This window comes from Loxodonta africana, chromosome 9 (assembly GCF_030014295.1).
Source record: "Loxodonta africana isolate mLoxAfr1 chromosome 9, mLoxAfr1.hap2, whole genome shotgun sequence".
Classification (NCBI taxonomy): Eukaryota; Metazoa; Chordata; class Mammalia; order Proboscidea; family Elephantidae; genus Loxodonta; species Loxodonta africana.
Window position 1 is genome coordinate 65202081 of NC_087350.1, and position 20530 is coordinate 65222610.

The following is a 20530-nucleotide window of genomic DNA, read 5'->3' on the forward strand; positions in this document are numbered from 1 at the left end:
GTTGTCCTATTTAAACCGAAGACATGGTTTTGGCTTAACTCATGAACTTGAAACCCAAATTAATGAATGAACGTCGGTACTGGAAAGCCATTTTGCAATGCATTGTTGCTGTCATTATAACAATTGCTGAATGTGGACTATCTTTTCGAGAAAGTACTGAAGTTTTTGGGTCTCCACAAAATGGAAATTTTGGGGGTTTACTTGAACTTGTTACTCAGTTTGATCCATTTTTAGCAGGTCACATCTCAAAATATGGCAACACAGGAAAGGGCAACCCATTGTATATGGCTAAAACAACATGTGAAGAATTAATGATAAATGATAAAACTTGATCAACTATTTTCATTGAAATAAGTATAGCTGGATATTTCAGTTTGTCTATATATTCCACTCCTGACCTTTCTCATGCAGGTCACTTAGGTATTGTTTTAGGATACATATCTCCAACAGATGGAAAACCTCTCAAGCAACTTATCACATTTACTAGCTTAAAAAGTAATACCAGTGAAGAAACTATAAATTAAAGAATTCACTATTTATGTGACATTTGAAAAAACTGATTTTTCTAAGTGCAGAGGCCAGCCCTATGACAATGCTGCCAATATGTCAGGGTATTATAAAGGCATGCAACCAAAATTTTATAATGTCATGAATATACCATCTGCATTTGATGTGCTGCACATTCACTTAATCTTGTGGGATGAAGTGCAGTAGATTGTTGTCCAGAAGCAGTTGATTTTTTTTTTCTACTGTTCAGTTACTCTACACATTTTTTGCCACCTCTGCTCACAGATGGGCAGTTCTTAAAACATATTTAGACAATGATCATGTATTAAAATGTCTTTCTAATATGTGTTGGGAAGCACTTGTTGTAGCAATGGGTGCAATCCTGGAATCATACACTCGGATTCTAGATGCCTTAGAAAATATTGCTGAAGACCAGACTCAAAAAGGAGATACCAAAAGAGAACTGAAAACATCACCAACAAAATGTAAACACTAGCGTGTGTATTTATGCATATTATGTGGAATAATAACTGCAGCATTTTCATCAGAGAAGTCAAGCTCTCCAAGATTCAGAAGTAAATTTAAAGACATGCACTGATCTCTACCAGTCATTAACAGGGTAGTTACATGATTTAAAAGAATATTTCGAAAACACAACAAAACAAATACTGCCAAATACAGGTTATCAAGTAGTTCACCATCACAGAAGCATTAGAAAGAAACAAATAAATGCTGACATGCTCCTGAAGTATTGTGTGCCAGAGATCAATTTCACATAACCATGTACTATTATACCATCATTGACACACTTGAATCTTGCACAAAAAGAAAGATGAGTGTATGAAGTTTTTTCAGATAGATTTACCTTCTTAAACAATGTGGACATACCTGATGAAGAATGCATGAAGACATCCAAGAAATTAGTGCAGGCTTATCCTGATGACGTAAATACAAACCTTTATGGAGAAATGTGAGTTTCATTCTTACATGAGAACTAAGTTTACAGATTCAGGAAAGACAATTTTTACTCATGTAGGCATATGTGACTCCATAATAGAAGATAAAATATAATGCCTATTTCCCAAGTCTGGAGTTGCTTTATGCATATTCCTAACTTAAATGATCACAAACTATACAACAGAACATTCGTTTTCTTCCCTAAAGAGATGCAAAAACCATCAGTGTACAACTACAATTCAAGAAAGACTCTATTCATTATCCTCACTATGTATAGAAGTAGGTATTGTTCAGCAGCTATTTAATTATGATGAAATAACTGAAGAATTTGTAAGAGCAAAGAACCAAAAGAAATGTTTTTAATAACATGTTAGAGATAAAATATCTATCTAAAAATAAAATATACTAATTTGTAATATTTGTCTTCTGATCATTAAATTTTATTTTATGACATCTTTTCATTTATAATTATATCATTTATTATGAAAAAAGCATCACAATTAAAGTATGAGCCATTTAAAATGAGATTAGCTAAAGTTAATTTTTCATTGTGGGAGATCAACAGAATTTTACATTGATTGTTGAAAAAATTAACTTCACTGACTCATTTTCTTTGTTGTAGAATATGTGGAATTTTTTTTTGCAGAAAATGTGATAATATATCAAAAATCTTAGTACCCTATATCTACTAAAAATTTTACAGTCCAGTTCATCTCATTCTGCTAAAATGGTATATGCCACTTTTGCATTCAATTGCTAATGTTATGGTGTTTGCTGTGTTTGGGCCCATTGTTGCAGGCACTCATCAAGTGTCTTCCTCTTTTTCACTGACCTTTCACCCTACCAACCATGTGTCCTTCTCCAGGGACTGGGCCCTCCTGATAACATGTCCAAAGTATATGAGATGAAATCTCACCATCCTTGCTTCCAAGGAGCATTCTGGCTGTACTTATTCCAAGACAGACTTGTTCATTCTTCTGGCAGTCCATGATATATTCAATATTCTTTGCTAACGCTGTAATTCAAAGACATCAGTTCTTTGGTCTTCCTTATTCATAGTCTAGCTTTTGCATGCATATGATGTGACTGAAAATACCTCATGACTTGGACCATGCACACTTTAGTCCTCAAAGTGACATCTTTGCTTTTCAACACTATAAAGAGGTCTTTTGCAGATCTGCCCAATGCAATATGTCACCTGATTTCTTGACTGCTTTTATTTTATGACATCTTTTCATTTGTTCATTTATAATTATAGCATTTATTATGAAAAAAGCATCAAAATTAATGTATGAGCTGTTTAAAATGAGATTAGCAAAAGTCAATGCTTCCATGGGCATTGACTGTGGATCTAAGTAAAATGAAATCCTCGACAACTTCAATTTTTTTCTGTGTTTATCATGATGTTGCTTATTGGTTCAGGTGTGAGGATTTTTGTTTTCTTTATGTTGAGGTGTAATCCATACTGAAGACTATGGTCCTTGATCTTCATCTGTAAGTGCTTCAGGTCCTCTTCACTTTCAGCAAGCAAGGTTGTGTCATCTGCATATCACAGGTTATTAATGAGTCTTCCTAATGCCACTTTCTTCTTTGTATTTTCCGGCTTCTCAGATTATTTGCTCAACATACAGACTGAATAAGTATGATGAACAGATACAACCCTGCCACACACATCTTCTCTGACTTTAAACCATGCAGTATTCCCTTGTTCTGTTCAAACAACTGCCTCTTGGTCTAAGTACAGGTTCTTCATGAGCACAATTAAGTGTTCTAGAATTTCATTTCTTCACAGTGTTATCCATAATTTGTTATGATCCACACAGTTGAATGCCTTTTGCAGTCAATAAAACACAGTAAACAGCTTTCTGATATTCTCTGCTTTCAGACAAGGTCTATCTGACATCAGCAATGATATCCCTTATTCCACGTCCTTTTCTGAATCTTGCTTGAATTTCTGGCAGTTCTCTTTTGACGTACTGCTGCAACCGTTTTTGAATTGTCTTCAGTGAACTTTTACTTGCATGTGATATTAATGATATTGTTTGATAATTTCCACATTCCGTTGGATCACCTTTCTTTGGAATGGGCACAAATATGGATCTCTTCCAGTTGGTTGGCTAGGTAGCTGTCTTCCAAATTTCTTGGTATAGAGGCGTGAGCACATCCAGTGCCGCATCCATCCATTTGATGAAACATCTCAATTGGTATTCCATCAATTCTTAAAGCCTTGTTTTTTGCCAATGTCTTCAGTGCAGCTTGGACTTCTTCCTCTAATACCATTTGTTCTTGATTCTTGGTTCTATGCTACCTTTTGAAACGGTTGAACGTTGGCCATTTCTTTTTGGTACAGTGACTGTGTATTCCTTTGATCTTCTTTTGATGCTTCCTGGGTCATTCAATATTTTATCCATAGAATTCTTCACTATTGCAACTCGAGGTTTAAATTTTTTCTTCAGTTATTTCAGCTTGAGAAATGCTGAGCATGTTCTTCCCTATTGGCTTTCTAACTCCAGGTCTTTGCACATTTCAGTATAATACTTTACTTTTTTTGAGCCACCCTTTGAAATCTTCTATTCAGATCTTTTACTTCATCATTTCTTCTGTTCATTTTAGCTACTCTACATTCAAGAGCAAGTTTCAAAGTCTCTTCTGACATCCATTTTGACCTTTTTTTTTTTTCTTTTTATTTCCTATCTTTTTAACGACCTTTTGCTTTCTTCATGGATGATGTCCTTGATATCATTCCACAACTTGTCTGGTCTTTGGTCATTAGAGTTCGGTGTGTCAAATCTATTCTTGAGATGATCTCCAAATTCAGGTGGGATATACTTAAGGTCATATTTTGGTTCTCATGGACTTGCTTTGATTTTATTCAGCTTCATCTTTTTTTTTTTTTCATCTTAATCTTCCATATGATCAATTGATGGTCTGTTTCACAGTTGGCTCCTGGCCTTGTTCTGACTGATGATATTGAGCTTTTCCATCTTCTCTTTCCATGGATGTAGTCGATCTGATCCCTATGTTTTCCATCAGTGAGGTCCACATGGAGAGTCATTGTTTATGTTGCTGAAAAAAGGTATCTGTGGTGAAGAAGTCATTGGTCTCACAAAATTCTGTCATGCAATCTCCAGTATCATTTCTATCACCAAGACCATATTTTCCAACTACAGATCCTCCTTCTTTGTTTCCAACTTTTGCATTCCTATCACTAGTGATTATCAGTGCATTTTAATTGCATGTCTGATCAATTTCAGATTGCAGAAGTTAGTAAAAATCTTCAATTTCCTCATCTTTGGCATTAGTGGTTGGTGTGTAAATTTGAATAATAGTCATATTAACTGGTCTTCCTTGTTATAGTCACATTTAAAAAGAAGTTACATCATGGATAGTTAAGATACACACACACATATATGTATATATATACAACTCACATATCCCATTTGAATGAGTGAGTAAGCAGAGGAGGGAGCACCACAGATTTTCAATGTTGAGGGCCCTCACATGTCTTAATCTGGTGCTGCTGTCAGCGGAGGCTTGCAAGTTCTATGATGCCAAACATGTTTCAATAGAACTTTCAGACTAAGATAGACTAGAAAGAAAGGCCTAGTGATCTATTTCTAAAAACAATAAAACTCTATGGATCACAATGATCTGACCCCATTGTGCTTGAGGTTGCCATGATTGGGGGGGGGGAGGCGACTCAACGACAGCTAACATCAACAGTAATATGCCATGCCAGAGAATGCAAATCTTAGATGGTTGGAAGGAGGAGTCATTGAAGGGTTTTTAGCAAAGATGTAATGGAAAGGACACTTATCAATTAGCTTGCCCACTGCCTTCATTTCTACAAAAGCCTTCCTTGCCAATCCATATCAGAATAGTGGTGAGTCCTTAACAATCATTCTGTACAATGAGACCATTTCTCTCAGCCAAGGTGACTGGGAGTATGCACTTGATCAAAGCTGACCACTGAAGATACTAACCCAGGTCTGCCCCCTGGCCATGACTAGGCTAAGCAGATCAAGAGAAAGAGACCAAGTCACTTCTCGGGTTACTGGGCCTGAAACAGGAAATCTCAGGGGTTGTTGGTGAGCATATTTTCAGCCAGGTGCAGTGGTAAGTCAGAGGAAACCTGGGAACCTGCAGAGAGAGAGGGATAAAGCAGGTATGATAGAAAAAAATGACAGCTGAGAGCCCTGATGCTGTCCCAATCTCACATTGCAATCTATTCTCAAAGCCTATCTTTCTTCATGGAAAGCTCTCATCTTATAATGAACTCTGTTTTTTGTTTATGCTAATTCAAGTGGGATTCTGTTACTTGCAATTAAAAGAAGCTTAACAGATTCATACTTCAGGAAGATCACTCTAAGTATTTCTGACCTAAGAAGGATGACTGGATATATGTGTTTACCTCTCCTCCTTTAAAAAATCTTATTATGATCATAGAAAAATAAAAAAATAAGAATTGAGCAAAAAACAAGTGAAAACTAAAATATCATTTATCCAAACAAAAACTTGAACACGAACGTTCACAGAAGCATTATTCATAAAACCCAAAATATGGAAGCGACCCAAGTGTTTACCAACAGATAAGTGGACCAACTAAACATGGTGTCTCCATACAATGGAATATTATTCCACCATAAAAAGGAGTGAAGTGCTGACTGGTATATGACACAACATTGATGAGCCTTGAAGACCTTATGCTAAGTGAAAGAAGCCAGTCAGAAAAGGTCACATATTATATAATTCCATTTATATGAACTGTCCCTGGTGGCAGAGTGGTTAAGAGCTAAACAAAAGGTCAGCAGTTTGAATCCACCGACTGCTCCTTGGAAACCTTACAGGGCAGTTCTACTCTATCCTGTAGGGTCACTATAAGTCAGAATTGACTCAATGGCAACGGGTTTGGTTTTTTTGGTTTTGTACATAATAGACAAATCTATATTTGCCTATTATGAAAAAGAAATAGATTAGTGGTTGCTAGGGGCTGGGAGGATTGGGGGGAAATAGAGTGACTGCTAAAGGGCAAGCGGTTTCTTTTTGGGGTGATGAAAGGGTCCTGGAATTTTAAAGCGGTGATGGTTGCACATATCTGTGACTATATTAAATATCACTAAATTTTATGCTTTAAAATGGTGTCCTTTGTAACCCAGAACTGAGACCATTCCCAAAGACCACTCTTCAGACAGAGATTAGACTGGACTACAAAACACAAAATAATACTCATGAAGACTGTGCTTCTTGGTTCAAGTAGATACACGAGACCAAACGGTGGGTTCCTGCCCAGAGGCAGGATGAGAAGGCAGGAAGAGACAGGAGCTGGCTGGATGGACACGGGAAACCCAGAGTGGAAAGGGGGAGTGTGCTGTCACATTGTAGGGATTGTAACTAGTGTCACATGACAATATGCGTATAAAATTTTGTATGAGACATTAACTTGAGCTGTAAACTTTCACCTAAAGTACAATAAAAAGGGTGCCCTTCATAGTATGTTAATTATGTCTTAATAAAGCTGTCATTAAAATATTCTATTTATGATAGCATCGAACACATAAAATAATTAGGAATAAATCTAATGAAAGATGGATAAGACTTGATTTATACACTGAAAATCATATAACAGTATTGACAGAAACTAAAAAAGACCTAAATAAATAGATGGGTAATCCACGTTAACAGATTTGAATACTCAGTATTTTCAATATGTCAATTACCCCCAAGCTGATCCATTGATTCAAAGCAATCCTAATCAAAACCCTACCCAGAAACCCTAGCACGTTTTATTTTGTGTGTGTGTGTAAATGGACAGGTGGATTTTAAAATGTATGTGGAAATGCAAATGACAGAGATAAGCCAAGGCAATGTTGAAGACCAAAGGTGGAGGATTTGTATCAAACAGATATCAAGATTTACTATAAAGCAACAGTAATTAAAACAGTGGTACAAGTATAGGCAAACCAACCAATGGAATTAAATAGAGCCCAGAAACACATGCACAATCCCTTGATTCACAGTGAAGCTCCTCTTAGTTCTGTGGGTCTTTTAAATAAATGGTGCTGACACAATTGGATTATCCATATGGAAAAATGAACCTGACACCATACACAAGATTAATTCCAGAGGGATTTTGGACCTATATGTGAAAAGTAAAATAATCAAGCTTCTAGAAGAAAATACAGAACGCCTTCATGATATTGGGAAAGGCAAAGATTTCTTAAACTGAAGACAAAAGTGGAACTATAAAAGAAAAGATTGATAAATACTCCATATACCAAAAACCTATTGCCAACAAGAAGCCAGTCAGAAAAGGTCACGTATTCTATAATTCCATTTATATGAAGAAACACAGAACGACTCTTATAGGACAGAGTAGAACTTCTCCATAGAGTTTCCAAGGAGCGCCTGGTGGATTTGAAACTGCTAACCTTTTTTTTTGGTTAGCAGACGTTGCTCTTAAGCACTACACACCACTAGGGTTTCTAATATCGCCCCTAGAGCAGTAAAATAGCCTAGTCAATAGAAAGTCAATGAAAGGCATACAACCTTATAGAATCAGATAATCTTTAAACAGAAGGTCTACTGATCAATACCCAGCCCCTGTTGAAAAAGACACCCAGTGCCTCTTGCCTATTTCTAAACTTTGGACAATTTTTCCTGACAATTGTTACCAACATATATAGATAAGCACGTGTGCACACACACACACACCCCTGGTGGCGCAGTGGTTAAAGTGCTTGGCTGCTAACCAAAAGGTCATTAGTTCAAACTCACCAGCTGTTCCACTGGAGAAAGATGTGGCAGTTTGCTTCCATAAAGATTTACAGTCTTGGTAAACCCAATGGGGCAGTTCTACTCTATTCTACAGGGTTCCTATGAGCTGGAAACGACTTGATGACAATGGGTTTGGTTTTTGGTGGGGTATATATATATATTGCAGAGGGCATGGTGGTAAAGGAGAGGTATAGGTTGGATAAAATATTTCTTAAATTTTTGTTGAAGTAATTATATAATTTCAATGATCTTGGAGAACTGGGTTTAATAAAACAACTGTCTAAATAATAAGAGATAGACTGCAGTGCTCACATTGACCATCTAGTCCCTATATTTGCTGGACAAAAAATAATTTGCAAGATAGTCTACTACAAAAAAGAGCCTAGGAAATTTATTTTTAACTACTTATTTTTAAGGCTGCAAAAGTTTAGCCCTTATATGGGTGTGTTCATGCCTGGTTAGATTTAGCCAGACTCACAAGTGAGGCTATGGGGTGAAGTAGTGGGGGCCAGGAAAAGGAGCAGAGGCATTGTCCACCATACTTACTCAGCATGTGTGTATGTGTGTGTGTGTTCAATTTTAACTCCAAATGTCTGGAGGATACCTGTTCTTGAATAACCCCCCACACACCACAAGCTCAAAGCTTCCAAAATGGAGCTTGTTTCTTCTTCCCTGGCATTCTCCTCCTCCCCCAACCTGCAACACCCCTGGGTCTGTAGCTCAGTGACTCCAACCACCATCCATCCAGTTGCCCAAACCAGAAATTTGAGTGTCATCTCTAATTTCTTTTTCCTTCTCCCCACATTCTACTAGTCCCATTTTCCACTTCTCCCAATACTCACTGCCAAGGGCCTGCTCCAGGACAGCTCCTCTTTTGCCTGGATTCCTGCACTGCAGCAGCTCCAGGCTACTCCCTGTCTCCCTTGCCTCAATCCCAACCCCACAGAGCCTACACAGAGCCTTGATCAATTCACTCCCCTGGTTTTCGGCAACCTCCTTTACTAAGCTTCTGAGGCTTTACTTACCTCTGCAGCCTAATGCCCCTTCTATACCATCTGTTCCTACCCTAAGGAGGTCCTCTGCTCAATTTCTGGAATACACACTTTCCTCTCTGTCCCTTCATACACGCCTTTCTAGCCGCTTAGATTCCCCACTTCCTTTTCATTTTGATGGTCTTGGCTTACTTACCCCAAGCTGGGTAAGCGCCCCTCGGCCCTGTGCTCTTGAAGCACCAATCCCTTCCTTCATCACGGGGTCCTGTCTCATCTCCTGGTCGTGCTTGTCGCTTCTTGCCCTCTCACCTCGCTCTTGGAGCTCCACCACTCTTACTTCGGCCCTCTTTCCCCTCCTCATAGATTCCCACTCCTTGTGCCCCTCTCGCGCCTCCTTTGCCTCCCTGAGCCCCCGACAGGCAGAAATCTCCTTTTTGTTACACAAGCTTTGAGCACTGCGGGCGTTTCCTTCTAGCACAGCCCAAGACTCTAAGTTCAGCCCTGTCATTATTTGATGTCCGTGCCCCCTTTCTGAATGTAAACGCCGAGATGGCCCGCCCCATCCGCTGTTGTGTCCCAGTGCCCCCCACGCGCCTGGCACCCAGCAGGCGCACGAAAGGGAGAGTGAGCGAGTGAATGAATGAGCGTCATCGCCCGGGCCTGGCAGAGGAAAGGGCCGGGGCCCCGCGGCCTCCCGGGGACCCCGCGCGCCGCCGGAAGCGGTCGGGCGGCCCCCTCCCCGCGGGCCCGCCGCCTTATCTCGGCGCCTCCGGGGCCGCTGGAGTAGTCGCGGGCGCGCTGGGAGGGACGCGGCGGCATGGGCTGCGGGCCCCCGGGTGCTGGCCGCCCGCCGCGCCGCCTGCTGTTGCTCCTGCTGCTGCTCGGCCTGGCCCATGGCGCGACCGCAGTGCCAGACGCGGCTGGTGAGTGAGGGCGGGGAGGCGAAGCAGGTGCCCCCGGGTCCCCAGGCTGGCACCGCTAGGACGCTGGGTGCGCCCGGGACTGTTCCCCGCCCCTGGGCCGGGCCGGAGCGGAGCCTGGAATGCAGGTGGGGCCAGTTCTGGCGGTTTGGGATCAGGAAGGCGGAGCTCAAAGAAGCAAGAGGAGATCCCCGCTCGGTCTCCCCTGTCTCCAAAGCCTCCAGGTGGCTTTGAGGTGGCTCTGAGCTTGCCCCCGGGGACTGGCCGCCCACTGCTACCGAGACCTGTGGCCGGATGGGGGCTGGGTGTGGACGCCGGCGCGGAGAGAGCCGCGCCCTGCGTGCAAGGGCGTACCCGGCTACACTGTCAGCTTCCTGCCCTGCTGTGTGTGGCTTTTGAACGACGAATTCTTGACCCGAAGCAATTTTCTTTCTATCTTTTTATGTTTTCATGTTAGTGAAAAACCGAATGCTAATACGGTGAGAAAGACATGTAAGGACGTTTACAGAAACCACGTGTCCATTCATTCTTTCTTTCATTCAACAACAACAACAACAAAAAGTCCTTGAATAATAGTTCCCCTCCTTGTGCTGGTTTTGAGGACGCCGTGCTGGCCTTCACTGAGCTCGTAGTCTGGAGGAGGCAGACAGGAGAATAATCCATTTCCAGGCAACTGGAGTAGTTTTCCTTCCTGCAAAATGCAATGCTGAGTGTGGCGGGAGTTACAAACAGTATTCAGCCACGTAGGCGATGTGACATTTACACAACCGTAATAGAAGGCAGAATGCCACAGCGCTCGGAGAAGGCGTGGGTGGTCAGTGAAGGGAAAGATTACTTCCACATGGCCTCGTGGATGAGGGACTTGAGCTGAGCCGTCAAGGGTTAGTAATGTTTGGTTGTGGGATGATGAGGAAAAGGCATCCCAGCTCATAGCAGAGGGCACAGCCAGCTCTCCACAAGTATGTGTGGAATTAATGAATTCCAGACACAAGGGACAGCCTGAGGAAGAGCTTGAAGGCACCAAAGCATGGAGCATGTAATTCAGTTTGACTGGTATGTGGGAGAGGAATGGGAAATGGGGGTGGAAGAGCAAATTGTACTTAACCAGGAGACAGAGTGCCTTGATTGACAAACCAAGGCATTTGAACTTAGCTGCTCCTGGGCAGTGGGAAGCCATTGGAAGCCATTGCAGGTTTTTCTACCAGGAAGTAATATGAAAAATATGTATAAGGAGATCCTAGCTTCCTTAATAAAACTAAACAATGATACTGGAATTGAAGGAAATTTCCAGGTGTAGAAACATGGGGGGCCTTTGAGGCTTAGACTTGTCTCCCCAAATTCTCTTTACCTTGCAATTTTTACCTTCCCTGGTGGGTGTTTCCCTTGATGACTCAACCTTCTAGAATGGCCATTTTTGTACATTAGTTGCTCTGACAGGCTCTCTAACCTCCTTCCCTAACCTGGTCTTACATTCCACTGCAGTAGTACATAAGGGTTTGTGGAACCTTGGAGTCTATTTCAGGATCTTCATGTTAAGACTCTTTAGCCTAGGAAAGAGTCCAACTTGGTCCCTCTGAATTGCTGGGTTAAGTTGGTTGAACACAATTTGTAATCACAAAGTCTTTTGTAACCACTGAAAGGCTGTGGGTTAATTTTGGGAAATGGAAGTCAGGGTTGCCTGGTAGAGCCTCCTGTCCTTATGCTGTCTTCTCCCTCCATTTATAGCGTTGGAGAATATGGCTTTATTAAAGGCAGACAACATGGGGAAAGATTGGAGGCTCAGAGACCATTGAGGAAGTTCATGCAGTAGGTGGCCTAGAAATACTGAGGACTAGACCCACAGTAACGACAGCAGGAAAAGAGGACTAAATGTAGGTGATGAGGTGGAAATGAAACTGGAAAGAATCAGGCATTAAGGTGCAAAGAAATTGAAGAGTAAAAAATGATAGTAAGGTTTAGGGCTGGGTGACTTGGCTATATAGTTCTATGTTGTTATTGTTGGGTGCCGTTGAGTTGATTCCAACTCATAGCAACTCTGTGTGACAGAGTAGAACTGCCTTGTAGGGTTTTCTTGGCTGTAATTTTTATGCCAGGTCTTTTCTCTCACAGAGCCGCTGGGTGGGTTTGAACTGCCAACCTTTCAGTTAGCAGCCAAGTACTTAACTGTTGCTCCACCTGGGCTCCTTATATAGTTCTATAGGAAGGGGGAAAAAAAAAAAAGATTTAGGAAGGAAGATGATTAGTTGTTTTGAACATCCTGAGTTTGAGATGCTGTTGTGGCATTCAGAGACACTAAATCAATAGACAGGAAGGAATATGGATAATGGCGTGTGTGAGTGATGTAGATTTGATGATCACTTGAAGCCTTGAGGTTGAAGAGATTAAGAGAACCAAGGACAGTCTGGCAGTTCCTCAAAAAGTTATAATTACAATAAACCCCAGAAGCCAGTGCCATCGAGTTGACCCACAGCGACCCTATGGGACAGAGTGGAACTGTCCCATGGAGTTTCCAAGGAGCTCCTGGCGGATTTGAACTGCCGACCATTTGGTTAGCAGCCGTAGCACCTGACCACTATGCCACCAGGATTTCCATCATTACAATAAGACCCAGCAATTCTACTCATAGGTATATGCTGAAGAGAATCAAAAATAGGGACTCAAACAGGTACGTGTATACCGGTGCTCACTGCAGCACTATTCACAATAGCCAGAAAGTGGAAACAACCCAGATGTTCATTAACAGATGAATGGATAAGCGAAATGTGGATACCCACATAATGGACTGTCATCGTTCAGCCATAAAAAGGAATGAAGTTCTGAGTGATAAATGTTACAACATGAATGAACCTTGAAAACATTATGCTAAATGAAATAGACACAAAAGGACAGATATCATATGATTCCACTTACACGAAATATCTAGGCTAGGCAAATTCATAGAGACAGAAAATAGAGACTGTTATGAGCTAGGGGAGCGATAGGGAGTTATTGCTTAATGGGTAGAGTTTCTGTTTGTGATGATGAAAAGTTCTGGAAATAGTGGTGATGGTTGCACAACATTGTGAACGTACTTAATGCCATTGTAGAGTCCATTAAGTCAATCGTACACTTAAAAATGGTTAAAACAGTAAATTTTATGTATATTTTACCGCACACTTAAAAAAGGTTGAAAAGTGGGAAGGTGCCTTGCTGTTGGGCTGGCCAGGTCAGTGCAAGATTTTGGGGGAAGTAAAACAAACTCAAGGACATTTTAGACTGAGGGCCATTATTTATTAGAGAGGAAGAAATTGAAGATGTGAAAAGAAACGAGATATTTAATGGAGCAGGTAAGAAAGTAAGTTTGGGCTACATATATGTGGGAGAAGTTAGTGTCTGAAAGCAGCAGGAAGGAGAAGAATGGAGAAGAAATGCTTCTTCCCCAGCTATCTACTTAGTGAGTGCTAGGCACTGGGTTTTTTTTTTAGTCATATTTCAAAACCAGCCCAGTGGTCCTCCCTCTTGGGAAGCCTGTTAGCACTATCCACTTCTTGCAGCACTAGCAGTACCCTCCCCACCTCTTTGTTGTACACTTATACCATATTGCAGTGTAATTGTTTAGCAGACTAAGAAGAACTCCTTGTGGGTAGGGATGTGGCTAGTATTAGGATTCTTGTAATGTGTAGTGAATTAAGTTTAATTGATATCAAAGATGTTTTGGGAGGGAGGAAAGTGGAGGAGCCCAACTCAGATGGCCTGAGTGTGAGGAAAAGTGTGAGACCTGCAGTTGGTAGGGTAGGAGGGTGTTGGTGTGTGGGTGAGTGGGGTATCAAGCCTTGGGGAATAGAGTGGTTTGAAATGGGCTAAGAGAGGTGGAACCAGTCAGTCCTGTTCCTTAACCTTTGTCTGGCATTGCTCTGAGTCTGGGAGTGGCTGTGGGACTTGTTGGCTCAGGCCTGGCCAGGGCTTGGGAAGGCCAGAGGGGGAGGGGCAGAGACCTTGAGAAACACAGGAGAGCAATGGTGGAGAGAGTTGGGGGAAATTGTTATTATAGTATAAAATGCGCGTGACTTTCCTAATCCTGCATTTCTCAGGCTTGGTCTTCACTCTGTCATCCTGAATCAGAGCAGCATATTCACTATTCAGAGTGGAAAAGAGGAGGGCTGGAGGGAGTGGTTTGTTTTGGAGAGATTTAAAGTTGCTGAGAGTAAGGGAGCAAGATTTGAGCTGATGAAGAAATCCCCACTGCTGCCTGTCTCCCACCTCCAGGGATGTGGTCCTGGGCACATCCTCAGCTTTTTGGACAAATTGTAAAATGAGCTTCTAGGTCTCTGCAGCTCAAGGTAACAAGGGGCCTGTTGGTATCAGTTCTACAGAGAAGAGAGGGGAAATGAGTTGCATGAGAAAAAAAGTATATAACCTTCTGGAGACTGTGAGTCAGGTGTGAGGCAGCTGTGAAAGAACTAGGGCGGGGCGGGGCGGGGATTAGTGGTAACAGGCTCAACCTGAACCTAGGGTGTGGCCTAAATGATTGCATAACCCAAAACTCGTAACTCAAAAGTTGAGATTGGGGCACTTAGTGTGGGTCTGGAGGCCAGGTATGGGGGCCCCACAACAAGCTGATCTTGATCAAACAAGGAAGTGAACAGAGGAAGGCAAGAGGAAGCTGAGGGTCCTGTGAGCCATTTTACATGAGGAAAGGTTAAGGGTTCTCGATGGGGAATATCAGTTCTGGATTGGGGTGGGGATGTGGAATATGTGGGTTCATATTGCCCTACAAGGATTTTATTGCTCAAGAGAGTAGAGTTCTCTGTCTTGGGAGATTTTTAATCAGAAGTTACGTTTTTGTTTTCCTGATGGAGTTGTTGGAGAGGAGAAAATATGAGGTTTCTCAGGTTCCTCCCATCTCTATAAATTGATACAGTCTCTTAAGAGCAATGCAGTTTCTTTTTTTTTTTTTGTAGCAAACTATTAATTTTTGGAGTGTTGAAGTAAGAAAGTGTTTCTTATTTCTCCTGTGGTATAAGTTTTCTTCGTATTGGGTGGAGAGGAGGGAGAGGCAAGCAGGTCTGAAAGGGTGAGGAAGGTGAACTTCCAACTTCTGAGTCAGGCATTACCCAGGACACTGGGACATGGGGTGAGGAGGAGGAGGAAGGGAGTGATTATGTAAACTGAGATGTTATAGTTCCTAGAATATCAGCCTCATGAATAGGTAGGCATCTATCCACACACAGACATTGCTTTGAATTTTTACCTCATTACTATTCTTCATCACACTCCTCATTAGTATAAATGGGAGCTGGCTAGCTAATTGTCAGTGTTGGTACTAGATTTACTCATCAGAAGTGTTGCTGAGTGGTTATTATAATAATGGCTAACATATTCTAATTGCCTTACATGTATTAACTCATTTACTCTTTAATGCTCACAGCCATGTAAGGTAGCTCTCTTATTATTGTCATTTTATAGCTTTACAAAAAATTGAGGCACAGAGATTATCAGGGATCGCACAGCTAGTAAATGATAGAGTTAGGATTATAACCCCAATAATCTCTGTCTGTAATCTGTGCTTTTCACCACGATGCCAAGTACCAGTCATTGGGCATCTCACATGACTTATTTCTAACAATAATAACATGGAGATTGACACAAATACTCATGTAAATTATCTCTCACATTTGTGTAGTGCTCTAGTATTCATACAGCATTTATGGTTCTTATTTAATCCTCACAACATGATCTCCATCCCACAGATTAAAAAAACGGGAGCACTGAGAGTTTAATTTACCAGAGGTCCTGTAACCAGGGAGCAAAAGAGTAGACTCTAACCTAGGTTGAGACACCAAAACATGTCTCACCCTCTCATTGTCAGATGTGGTTTTAGCTGAATCATTGCAGAGTGGAGGTGGGAAGTGAACCTAGGGTGGCAGCCGCAGCCTGGGAATACAATAATAGTAACAAAATATATTTGTCAGATTTTCCCTCCTTCTACAGTTTTGGAACCTCCAATTCCCCTGTTTCTCTGCCAATAATTTTAGAAGTCTCTGTGAGGTCCCTTATTTCAGCAGTACTTTGCTCAGTTACTACCTGGCAACCACCTCTCCACTCTCAGGCCACCAAGTTGGCTGGTGATGGAGCTAAAGCCTTGTTGATGTGGATGTGAAGCTGCCCCCTAACACAGCTGCTCCTTGGGTTATAGCAAAGGTAGAGTGATCTTTCTATTGGCCTGGAGAATTCCTCTCCCTTGGGTTATTCACTCTGTCATTGTAGTCTCAGCTTTGCTGTACCTCTCTCTAGCTTGGTGAAAGATTCAGTGCTGCTTTTATTTCCTTTCCTCAGGGTTCTGACACAACTCCTTGGGGCTGACCTTGTTAAAACACAGAGTCTCCATGAATTCTGATTCAGTGTGTGAAGGGTGGGGCTGAGATATGCATTTCTAAGTAGCTCCCAGGTGTACATCAGGACGTGGAGTTTTCAGTGTTAAAACTGGGGCTAGTTGGTCACCCTATCTCCAGGTGATTCTTAACTGAGTCAGAGGCTATTGAACAATGGACACTGTTGGATAGTCAAAAGCAGCCTTCTGTCTGTCCTTGGATTCAGATTGTGTTTCTTTCCTTTCTTTCCACAAGATAAGTTTTTTCTTAACAATTTTTTTTTTTCCCAAGGAGGCTACAGAGTCACTCAAGCAATTAGACCTCAGTTGGCTGCGTTCTGTGGTTTCCAAGTAGATTTTCTTTTGAGGATGCTAGTAAACAGACCAAGAGGCAGTTGTTTGAACAGAACAAGGGGATACCGCGTGGTTTAAAGTCAGGAAAGGTGTGTGTCAGGGTTGTATCCTTTCACCATACCCATTCAGTTGTATGCTGAACAAATAATCCAAGAAACTGGACTATATGAAGGAGAGCAGAGCATCAGAATTGGAAGAAGATTCATTAACAATCCATGATATGAAGATGACACAACCTTGCTTGCTGTAAGTGAGGAGGACTTGAAGCACTTACTGATGAAGATCGAAGACCACAGCCTTCAGTATGGATTACACCTCAACATAAAGAAAACAAAAAATTCTCACAACTGAACCAGTAAGCAACATCATGGTAAAATGGAAAAAATCCTGAAGTTGCAAAAGATTTCATTTTACTTGAATTCAGAATTAAATGAATAATTTGTTTTATAAGGACCAGTACAAAGCTGGTTCCTATGAGGTGGAGGTTAAAGATGTCCCAAATGTCCAACTTTTCCAAGCTGCTGTGCCACTCCATCATCTCCAACATCAACTGACTCCCTCTCCCCTCGATATTCTCCCTCCTGTCTTTGGGTTCCCTAATTCGCTTCAACTCTCACAGCACTCAGGAACCATATAAAGGAAATAGCTCACTCAGTTATGGAAACTGGCAAGTCCCAAATTTGTGGCCCTTAGTCTTTGCCCAAAGGCACTCAGCTTTCTCACTTCATGGGCCAGGAAGCCCACTGCACTGTCTCCTATGAGTCTCTCTTGCCCATCTCTCCTTCCTTGGTGGTCATGGGCTCTTCTTTCTGCTCTGGAATTGGCTCTCTTTTAAGGCAAAACTGACCAGTCCTCTTGGTGGGCCACAATTATCTTATTTGCATACCCCTCCCAATATCCAAGGGCACTGGGTTTTTGTTTGGGTGGCCCAATATCCTGTGTAGGAGTTACAAGACTATGGCGAGAAAGGCCATATTAAGCAATTCATCACACCACAACAATGAATGCCCATGGAAGCGGTAGTCAAGAAATCAAACAACACATTACATTGGGCAAATTTGCTGCAAAGACCTCTTTAAAGTGTTCAAAAGCAAAGGTATCACTTTAAGGACTAAGGTGCACCTGACCCAAGCCAGGGTTTTTTCAGTTGCCTCATATGCATGTGAAAGCTGGACAAAGAATAAGGAAGGCTGAAGAAGAATTGATGCCTTTGAATTACGGTGTTGGCGAAGAATATTGAATATAGCACAGACTGCCAGAAGAACAAACAAATCTGTCTTGGAAGAAGTACAGCCAGAATGCTCCTTAGAAGCAAGGATGGTGAGACTATGTCTCACATACCTGGACATGTTATCAGGAGTGATCAGTCCCTGGAGAAGGACATCATGCTTGGTAAAGAGCGAAAGAGAGGAAGACCTTCAGTGAGGTGAATTGACACGGTGGCTACAACAGTGGGCTCAAGCATAATAACAATTGTGAGGATGGCGCAGGACTGGGCAGTGTTTCATTTGATTGTACATAGTGTTGCTATGAGTCGGAAACAATGGCACCTAGCAATAAAAACAGCAACAGTCCTGTTTTATTTTTTAGTTTATTATGTTATTATATTGCAATCAGATAGTATGGCCTTTAAAAATTGCTGCTTTTTTGAAACTTGTTGAATTTTTCTTTATGGTCTGAGTTACAGTAAATTTTGTAAATATTCCATGGTTAATTTGGCATTATTTAATAAGTAGTGGCTTGTCTCATTTCTGTGCTACCTTTATTTATTTATTTTTTCCTATATTTTACTTATTTTGTTGTTGTTGAGAATATGCACAGCAGAACATACAGCAGTTCAACAGTTTCTACAATTTAGTGACATTGATTACGTTCTTTGAGTTGTGCAACCATCTTAACCTCCTTTCTGAGTTGTTTCTCCCTCAATAACATAAACTCACTGCCCCCTAAGATTCCTGTCTAACCTTTCCAGTTGCTGTTGTCACTTTGATCCCATATAGATAGTTCTTAAAAGAATACAATGCTCAAGGCAGTATTTTTTACTAAAAAAAAAAAACCAAAAAATTTTACTAGTTAAGTTAAACTATTGTTTGGTTTTAAGACTTCAGAGAATATTTTCAGTTTACAGTTCAAAAATTATCTCAGGTTAATAGTTTCGGGGGTTTATCCATCATCCATGGCTCCAGGAAGTCTGGAGCCCATGAGAATTTAAAATTCTGTTCTGCATTTTCTACCTTTTAATCAGGAGTCTTCTATGGAATTTTTAATCAAAATGTTCAGTAATGGTAACAGGGCATCACCCAGTTCTTCTGGTCTTGTGGCAGAGAATGCCGTTGTTCATGGAGGCAGTTAGCCACACAGTCCATATCCTCTTCCTATTCCTGACTCTCCTTCCTCTGTTGTTCCAGGTGAACAGAGACCAAATGCCTTGATGGCCATTTGCAAGTTTTTAAGATCCTTGGCATTACGTAATGAACGTAATGAATGGCATTACGTAAAGGAGGTAGAACAGAAGTACTAAACATGTTATTAGGCCAATTAACAGGGATATCCTATGAAACCATGACGCTAAACTTCCAAACCAAGGAAGCAAATCTAATGAGGTCTTTGGTTGTACATAAGCAGCCTCAGCAGCTACGCTTTATTTTTGTCCATGTTATAAATATTCTATGGTTAATTTGGCATTATTTAATGACAAATAGTGGCTTTTCTCATTTCTGTAACACAGCTTTTGACAATTCAACTTTTTACAGGTATACAGTTTATTGACAGCAGTTACAATAATCGGCTGTGCAACCTTACCCTTAATCAGTGTGACTTTTTGTGTGTGTGCTGCCTTTATTTTTTTTTTTTTAAAGCAAGGATGGTTAAGTGTTTAGAAATCTCTGGATCTCAGTTGGTTTCATTCCTGGAGCAGCCTGAAGGCTAAAGCTGTATTGCCTGTGTAGTAATGAGGTCAGTGGTAAGATGAAATTCCATGCTGGAAAGGTTCTCCTTACAAGACCACTCCTGAAATTATAGAGACCTGAGAGTAAAACAATATCCCACATAGCCTCTGGTAGAAATTCTCGTTTAATCTCGGGCCATATATCGCCATTTGGTAGATTTGCATGTTTTGGGACTTTTAGCCCTGAACATTTCTACTGTTTATCTAAATAATGGGGATCTGGTCAACCTGCTGGGGCCTTGGCTGCTATCTCACTGTCATCTTAAATACATTCACTTCTTCCCTAAAAGGAAAGTGAGTAGTGTAATAGGCAGATGCCTTCCTCTCCCCTCCATTTGCTTTTTGAGTTGTAGCAAGTGGACCATAGGTTCGTTCATACAGTTTGTCAATAAAAATATGTTGAGTATTTCTACTGTGCCAGAATCTGGGCAAATGTGACATAATCTCTGTCCTTGAGAAGCTCATTCATGACACCTAGCAGGAAACACAGAACTGGAACCAAATATAATGACAAATGTACATGATTGATATGGGAATGTACCAGTGGAAGGGGAGCACAGAGGACAAGGCATTTAATGTTCCGCAAGAATGGAGGAATGGGGAAGGCTTCAGAGAGGATGTGACATTTAAGTTGGGTCTTGAGATATGAGTAGGTACAGAGAAGAAGGGATAGACATTCTCAGTAAAGGTAATATCATGGCTAAAGCGAAGAATATCAAAGTGGACAGCA

The 20530-nt window shown here is 41.2% G+C and overlaps 1 protein-coding gene across 5 annotated transcripts in view; it reads left to right on the forward strand.

Annotated features, from left to right (window-relative positions):
• The first annotated feature begins 10034 nt into the window (after positions 1–10034).
• Positions 10035–20530, forward strand: part of SUSD1 (sushi domain containing 1) — a 223587-nt gene continuing 213091 nt past the window's right edge. For all 5 annotated transcript variants that reach the window (XR_010323050.1, XR_010323052.1, XR_010323051.1 and 2 more), the window contains exon 1: positions 10035–10153. Coding sequence is in view for 2 of the 5 variants with exons in the window: in XM_064291611.1 (XP_064147681.1) it covers positions 10048–10153 (106 nt within the window). In the remaining 3 variants the exon portion in view is untranslated. The remainder of the gene's footprint in view (positions 10154–20530) is intronic.